The sequence below is a fragment of the Meles meles genome, chromosome 7, assembly GCF_922984935.1.
Source record: "Meles meles chromosome 7, mMelMel3.1 paternal haplotype, whole genome shotgun sequence".
Classification (NCBI taxonomy): Eukaryota; Metazoa; Chordata; class Mammalia; order Carnivora; family Mustelidae; genus Meles; species Meles meles.
The window spans coordinates 10002747-10011299 of NC_060072.1; the positions used below are offsets into that span (position 1 = coordinate 10002747).

Consider the following 8553-nt stretch of genomic DNA (forward strand, 5'->3'; position numbering starts at 1 on the left):
GTAACTGTGCGCACGCGCCGAGAGCCGTGTGGCCGTTACCATGGTAGCCAGAGTCGCTAGTGGCGGCTCTGTTCGCGGTCTGCGAGTATTCGTGCGAGATCCAGGCACGGTGCCGCTGCGGAGCCGTGTTTACGGTCTCCGGAGCCCAGCCGCTCTCTGTGGCTGGGGGTAGCCAGCCGGGGTCTTACTTTAGGGTGAGGTTTCCATTTTGGCGTATCCCCCGACGGGCACGGTCCGGACCACGGCTATCCTAATGCCCCCATCCTGGAGACCGCTTCCCTGCCGCAGGCGTCGGGTCAGGATGAGGTCTCCGTTCGTGTGTGTGGGTCTGCCTGTGTATCTGTTCGGGGTTGGGGGATCAGGCACTGTCGCGATACTGACGGCGACGTCACGATTCTCCTATGGCTAGACAGCCACCCACCCCACCCCCCACCCCCGCCGCCAGACTTTGGTTGGGGTTGTGGGGTGCGCGAGCAGAGATTGGACTTGGGAGACAGGGGTTGTGCCGTTGCGTTTTTCCCTCCTCAGAGCCCTTCCATGGCTTCCCAGGAAAGGGTGGAGACGGTGACCAAAGGAACAGAATTCTGGCGCTGTCCCAGGCCGGCCACTTACACCCCAGGGACCTGCGAGCTGCTCAGAGGTCAGTATTTGTAAAGGACAGAAGAAGAGTGGTGGTAACAGTTAACCCTCTGCAACTCAGTTCTCCTTTACATGACCTGCGGCTCAGCAATTGCTTTTGTCATTTTATAGATAAAAACCCTGGGGCTCAGAAAGGTTCAAGGATCCTACAACTTGCAAAACTCTTGTAGACCCCATAGACCACACTTCGAATTTTCCCAGGAAGCCAGGAAGCCTCCCCCCCTGTCACCACCAGAGTGGAACCAATAGTTCCGCCCTTTCACAACACCAAATACCTTTTCCTTCAATGGACGGCACAACCTGTAGTCAGATGTTTAGTTCTTTCCCATTGGGTTAATATTCCTCTACCGCTCTAGACCATGAACTCCATCGGGGCAGTGATTATGCCTGTTTGGGCTCACAACTGTAGCTCCAACCCCTGGCACATGCTTAGTAAATATTACCCATTCATTCTTTCACTCAACAACAACAAAAATTTTAAACCTACTTAATGGGGTGCCTGGGTGGCTCAGTTGGTTAAGCAACTGCCTTTGGCTCAGGTCATGATCCTGGAGTCCCGGGATCGAGTCCCGGGATCGAGTCCCACATTGGGCTCCCTGCTTGGCAGGGAGTCTGCTTCTCCCTCTGACCCTCCCCCTTCTCACTCTCTCTCTATCTCTATCTCTCTCTCTCAAATAAATAAAAAAAAATCTTTAAAAAAAATAATAAACCTACTTAACGTGCTTTAGACATTGCTCTAAGTCCTGGGGATACAGCAGTTTAAAACAAACAGCAAACATTCTTGCTGTCTCATGGGGCTAACATTCTAGTAGGAGGGGTACAGTAAGTAAAATATGTAAATTTCTTTTTTTTAAGATTTTATTTATTTGACAGAGATCATAAGTAGTCAGAGAGGCAGGCAGAGAGGGAGGGGGAAGCGGGCTCCCCACTGAGCAGAGAGCCCGACGCGGGGCTCAATCCCAGGACCCTGGGATCATGACCTGAGCTGAAGGCAGAGGCTCAACCCACTGAGCCACCCACGTGCCCCAAGAATTCTGATGGTAGTAAGTGCTCCAGAAAAAGACAATGAAGCAGGAAAGAGAGAGAAGGAGTACTCAGGTGCAGAATGGGGTTAGGGGGTGATTCAGTTTTACACTGACATAGGATGAGATGAAGGGCTCTGCTTGCAGCCCGGGAGGCCTCATAGAGGTGCTTTTATCTTTGCAGTGATGATGAAGGAATCCAGACTGACTAACTTCCAACAGCGCCACATCATGGACACCATGAAAAGTAAGAGGCAGTCCACAGAGGCTTCCTGGGCGGAGGGACTCCGGACCACACTTTCAATGCTCTTCCATACTAAGGGGTAGGGGGCCTCATTTTAAAAGACCAAAGAAAGGGCACCTGGGTGGCGCAGTCAGTTGAGCAACCAACTCTTGGTTTTGGCTCAGATCATGATCTCATGGGTTGTGAGATTGAGCCCATGACGGCTGTCACTCAATGGGGGTCAGCTTGAAGGATTCTCTCCCTCTGCCCCTTCTCCTGTGCGTGCTCTCTCTCTCTCTCTCTCTCTCTCTCATTCTTTCTCTAAAAATAAATACATAAATCTTTTATTTTTTTAAAGATTTTATTTATTTATTTGACAGAGAGAGAGATCATAAGTAGGCAGAGAGAAAGGCAGAGAGAGAGGGGGAAGCAGGCTCCCTGCTGAGCAGAGAGCCCAAAGTGGGGCTCAATCCCAGGACCCTGAGATCATGACCTGAGCCAAAGGCAGAGGCTTAACCCACTGAGCCTCCCAGATGCCCCAATAAATTAATCTTTTAAAAAATAATAGTAAAAAATAAAAAGACCCAAAAAATGTGAATAGTATTTCTGACCCTTGCTCCTGGGGAATTGACCTTTTAGAATTTTAGCTTCTTCCCGGGACATGGTCCTAGCACAACAGCAAGCCTCTTGCAGTCTGTCTATCTCTAGCCAGGCTTCCAAGAGATCACACAGCCCGATCGAGACGTGCTGCCCAGCCAAAACAGTCTCCACGTGGTCATGTCTGCCATCTGTCTCTCCCAGTTACACACATCCCACAGGAGCTCTCCAGAGGAAGGCACTGTGTGTATATGTGTTACTCATAGTTTTACTCAGTCACAGCTTAGCTAGCAGAAGCAAAACACTTGGCAGAACTCCAGCATAGTAGGAGTGTGCAAAGGCTGTCCGCAGCTCGCCTTTGGCCACCCAACGTATTCGTTATTTTGAAGGAAAACCAAACCGTGGAAGTACATGGGCACGAGAGCAAGGTGCTCACGAAGATCTTGAACCCTACCGTGCTTCCTGAGGTTCAACTGAATCAGCATTTAATGGATCAGAGACCTGTGATGTGACCTTGAAGAGAGAGAATGTCAGAATCTTTTCTCTTGAGTCTACTAGAAGTGATTGCCTTAGCGCGCCTGCAACTCAGCTCAGGACGAGCTCGTGGGAGGACACCGGAGCAGCCACGGAAGCAAGGGAAGGGAGGGCCGGGGAGGCAAATATCGGCAGTTCAGGTCCAGCGGTGGCCAGGGCAGGCGCTGCCACGCCAGCACGAGGGTCAGAGCCTCCTCGCTGGGGACAAGGACAGCTCAGGCTGTCAGAGCCTGGCGTGTTGACCCATGCCCATCCCATCACTCCCACCTCTGCACTCAGCAGTCCACGAATAATCTGGTGCCCCCCGGCAGCATGACTACAAAGAGAAGGACCTAGAAATTCCACTAGAAGTAAATTCCAGGAGATGAAGGACGATGTCTACCTTGTTCACCCCAGTACCCCCAGCGCCCAGACGCTGGATATTTACTGAAGGACTGATTCCATTAGTGGAGAAACCAAGGTAAGGAGCAGGTTTGCCAGACAGTTTTATTCTCCTAAGTGTTCTTTTTATGTATTTTATTTATTTATTTAGAAAAAATTTGTTTATTTAGAGCGAGTAGGGGGAGGGGCCGAGGGAGAGAATCTCAAGCAGACTCCACGCTTGGCGTAGAGCCCGACACGGGCCTTGATCCCCAGACCCTGAGATCATGACCTGAGGCCAAAACCAAGAGTCAGACTCTCAGGCAACTGCACCACCCAGGTGCCCCCTTAGTTTTCTTTTTTAAAAACTTGTGTCCGACCATTGGTGTTGAGTCGGCTTTCTTCTGGAATCCCCTCTTTTTTTTCTCCTCTTAACCAAATCCTACTTCTTGTTCTGAGGCTTCATTCGAGTGCTGTGGCAAGCCACAAATGCCCCAAACTCCCAGAATTACTTGGGCTGTAATCATCTGCTGAGGCTGGGCCCGAGCAGGAGGCAGCACGGGGCCCTGGGCCTGCGGAAACAGCACGTGGAGGGAGCAGGAGGGACTTTCTAGGAAGCGCAGCATCTCTTCAGGGAAGAAGAGGAAAGGCGCGCTGGGGCTCTAGGTAGAGGCTCTGGGAAGGGGAAGGTTAGTGGGACGTAATGGCGTCTCCATCCTTCCAGGCCCTCAGGACAGACACCTCGGAACCGTCCTTGGCTCCTCTTTCTCTTTCACCCAGACCCCACATCCAATCCATCTGCTTTGGTCTGCTTGACTCCAAACCATTCCTGATTCTGACCACCCCTGCCCTTGGCCCCCACACTGTATTTTCATCATCAACCAAAGGACCGTGTAACTTCCCTGCCCAAAACCCTCAGATGGCTTCCCACCTCAAAGTAAAAGCCAGTCTTTCCAGAGGCCTACAAGGCCCCATGCTTCTCTTGCCCTCCCTGACCTCTGACCTCTACTCCCACTATACCCCTGCCTTGCTCACTCCATTCCTGCCGCCCTAGCCTCCTGGCTGTTGCTCGGACACTCCAGACACATTACCACCTCACAGCCTTTGCCCTAGCTGTTCCTTCTGTCTAGAATGTTCTTCCCCAAGTATCTACACAGCAGAGCTACTCATCTCTGGGGTCTTCTCTTAAACATTAGACTCTTCATGAGGCCTTCCCTGCCTCCCCTATTGAAAACTGTAGATGCCACTCTGACCTAGTCTGGTCCGTCCCTCGACGGTCACAGTCTGTGTGTTTCACTCATACCCCTGCAATCCCAAATGTAAGTGCCCCGAGGGCAGGACTTCGTCTTACTTTATTACTTTACTCCTGTGTCCGGGGCCTAGCACAGAGCCGATGCTCAGTACATCTTTGCTGAGTGGATGATAGAAGGTTGGAGAAGTAGAAGAGGTAGTTGGGAGCCAGATCAAAGCAACAGGTGGGACCTGCTCTGAGCTGGGCTTTGGGGCGATTGAGAGGAGGGACCAGACAACCAGATAGAAGGTGACACACGTGGCTGGCCTGGTGGAGGAGCCCCAGACCTGGGCCAAGACCATGGGGATGGACGAGAGGAGGGACGGGTTTGTACTGCCGCCCAAACCATCCCTCCCTGCGTGCGGACCAAGCAGGTGCTAGGAATCCGTCTGTAGAAATAAATGCACCAGGATAGAGGCTTGACGCACAAGAATGTTTATTGCAGCATTGGTTTGAAGTAGTAAAAAAAAAGGGGGGGGGCGAGGAACAGCTTGAATTTTCTGAAATTAGGAGACTAGTTGAATAAAATAAATAATGTATCCATTCTAGAAACTAGTGTATAGCTATAAAAATAAGTTATATATAAATGGAGTGATCTGGAAGTTTGTCCATGATAACTTGTTAAGAGTCTCTTAGAGAAGATAACAGAGCAGGAGCCAGTGTTTGAAACACGAAGGTCACATACGCACACACATCTTTGAACATGTTTGTATTAACGTCAGAAAGTCGGGAACAAGACCACCAAATTCTAACAACTGCTCGTTGTGGGGCGAGGGAGGGGGGTTGGAGGGCAGAGGGAAGACTTCTGTACTCTTCGACTTGCTGTAACAGGCGGTATCACTTTTATAATTTCACAAAACGAAACTCAACCCAACGCAGGGGGATCCCCACCCCCCCGGCACCTCACCCGAACCTTCCTTCCCCAGGAGGAGACGCTCTGCCCCTACAGTGCAGCCCAACATCCAGCCAGAGGGTCTTGCCTTCCAAACAGCCAGCCTCAGCCATCTACCTGCCTCCCATCCTGGCGGCCCGGCCCCACCTCCGGTCTGCCAGCTTGTGCCAAGCCAACGGGGCCTACAGCCGGGAACCATTCAAGCCTCAAGCCACCCGTAAGTGAGAGGGCCTCGAGGGGGGCCGGAGGGCCAAGCAGCCCACGGGGCAGGCGAACAGGTGTCTAAGGAAATTCTCATGCTGTTTATACGAATGTGCTTGAGCCTTGGCATGCCTTCGCTTGGGGTGTTCAGGGTCCAGGGGAAACCGGTTAGGTGATCCTTTTTTATTTTCTGAGAACTCTGTAATGAGTACCTGGAGGCCACCAGTCCCTGAGGAATGTTTGGCTGTCTGGTCTCATGGCCACTGCTCTCTTAAGGTGACACAGTCGCTCCAATCCAGAGCTCCTCTGCATGTCTGCGGAGCATTTGTCCCCCTTCCTGCTTGGCGTCCGGTCTAACTCCACGCAGTCCCTCTGCCCAGGCCGCCGTCACAGCAGGCATGGTTTTCTTAGCCTCGCTCTGCACCAGAGCCGTGTGTGGGTTCTGACCTTCGTTCTCCCAGCCCTTCCCCTTCCTGCCTGTCTCGACACAAGCTCAGGGGGGCTCCCAGGATGGAAGGCGCCCAGTTTGCAGAACCCCCTCCGTGTGGCCCAAGGACCCTGGAGCAAAGCATGCCATGAATGGGGCGCCCCACCTGCCTTAATGAGGCCATTTCTGGGCCCTACAGGAGATCTGGACAAAGAGAAGCGAAGACTCCAAAATATTTTTGCTACCGGGAAGGACTCAGAGGAATGGAAAAGAAAGCCCCCTCCCGTGCGACAGGAGGACTCAGCCCCCGAGCTGGACCGCTTTGAAGAACGTAAGCCACTGAGGGGTCGCTTACGCTGCAGTGGGGGGCGTGGAGGGACCTGTCTTCAGCAGCCAGAGTGAGAAACACTGTCTGACCCCAGAACTGCTTCCTCTCCCCGAGAGAGGCAACCTGCTGCCCCCGCCACCCATCCCAGGAGCCTGCGGGCTCCCTACTGCCCTGGACATGGACAACCCTTCTCCCCCATCTAGTGGTAAAGGAAATCCAGGAGAGGAAAGAATTCCTGGCTGGCATGGAGGCTCTGGGACAGGGCAGACAGTACCGAGGGATCATCCTCACTGAGATCTCCCAGGTAGGAGAAGCAACAGGAAGGGGTGAAGGAGGGCCTGCCAGGAGCGGGCAGCAGGAGACGGGAGTGGATGAGGCAGCCGGCGCCGGCACCCAGGTCGGCCCAGGTCTGGGAGTCTTCTCTAGCCTCCCATCAGCAGCGGCTCCTCAAGTTCCCTCCCTGATCCCCAGCTTTCCCTGATGCCCTTTGCAGAAACTACGGGAAATGGAAGACATTGACCACAAGAGGAGTGAGGACCTTAGGAAGACTCTTGCCACCCCTTGACCTGTCTTCAGAGACAGGGGCAGGGGAGCCCATGCCCCGGCCAAGCAGAGCCATCGTCCCCCCAAGTCAGCCCACCTACCCTGGCCTTTAGTCACATCGGATGGCTATGCAGCCCTGCCTTGGCCTAGGGGACCCTGGGCACCCACGGCACTCTGCAAATTGGACCAATCTCTGGGAATGGGCTTGTTCTCCTCAAGACTCTGCCCAGGGGGCTGGGTCAGCTGGGCTGCTAACCACAGTCACAGACACACACACACATGCATACACACACACACACACACACACACACACGACTTCGAGTCTTTTCTTGGTAAAGAGCCCATACACATGAAGGCAAAGCCCGATCTCACCACCTTGGGAGTGTGTCCAAGGGCATCCTCCTCTTCCTCCCCCTTCCCCAGCACCCACTGTGAGTTCTACACATTCAGTTTTCGGACCTGCGGAATGAATACGACTCCTTCCTTCCTACCTGCCTTAGGACCTACTTATCTGACTTCTCACAGCCTTAGGCAAATGTTTAACCACTATGATTAATTGGCCAGTAAGACATATTTAACATAGGTCACGACATACACCGTTGTTTTCAAAAGGATGGGCTTGTTTGTTCAAGGAGTTAGAATCTTTCAAGTACAGATGCCTTTTGGCTGTTCGCATATCTCAAGTGGAAATGAGAACCAACACTTCTCGGACACCCCACAGCCAGGGTACTGTGTCAGGGGCTGAATTTCACTTGGTTCATTCTCTTAATAAAACCGTGTGAAGATGGCTCGCTCTCCCTGTGTGAAGCCCAAGGCTCCCTAAGACACTGTCACCAAGGTCATTCGACTGTCAAGGAGCCTACTCAGGGTAAGATGTTAGTTCTCGGGCTTTCCACGAACCCCACAGCCCACAGAAACACAAGGGTGAGCGAGAGCTAGACCAAAGGAGCCTGGCTTGGGAGCTCTGATCCCAGCCTGTGCACTGGGAGCCCGAGCAGGACCATGGCCTCAGCTCCCACGGCTCAAGGGCAATGCCCTGTCTCAGAGGCCTTTGGAGGCACCACCAACCACACAAAGTCCCCACATCTTCTGACAACCACAAGCCCTGCACTCGCCAGGACTCTTGTCACTTTCCTGTCCCCATACATCAAAACAGTTTGGAAAATTCAACCAACACTTCCACCTGGAGGGATTCGTATAATCCTATAGGCCACATGACCCAAGTTTCCAGCGGCCAAACAAACATGGCCCCACAGCCTCAGAGAGGTTAGTGGAAGGGGCAGCTCAAGGAAGGGCTGGCTCCAAAACATTTCCGTGGGAAGCCTGTGTCCACGTATCCTCCAGAACCTGAGCGCAGAGGGTATACCATGATAAGGACAGCTGTCCTCCACCTGAAAGGCCCCCTCACGTAGCCCCGAGACAGCAAACTGGAGAACCCCAGGACACCTTTGGCCCACCCGTGACAACACAGCCTACCCTTGATTTAAATTCAGACT

General features: G+C 52.9%; 1 protein-coding gene across 2 annotated transcripts; it reads left to right on the forward strand.

The window, feature by feature from the left end:
* Positions 1–62: 62 nt before the first annotated feature.
* Positions 63–8442, forward strand: C7H22orf23 (chromosome 7 C22orf23 homolog). 2 transcript variants are annotated; one of them, XM_046011490.1, is made up of 6 exons: positions 63–194; positions 529–640; positions 1846–1908; positions 5593–5775; positions 6386–6517; positions 6718–8442. In XM_046011490.1, exons 2-6 carry the CDS (start codon positions 538–540, stop codon positions 6993–6995), a joined length of 759 nt encoding a protein of 252 aa, XP_045867446.1. In that variant the 5' UTR covers positions 63–194; positions 529–537; the 3' UTR covers positions 6996–8442. The 2 variants fall into 2 exon arrangements, with proteins under 2 accessions (XP_045867446.1, XP_045867444.1); XM_046011488.1 differs by lacking the exons at positions 63–194; positions 529–640; positions 1846–1908 and having other exon boundaries at positions 5096–5775.
* The last annotated feature ends 111 nt before the right edge of the window (positions 8443–8553 follow it).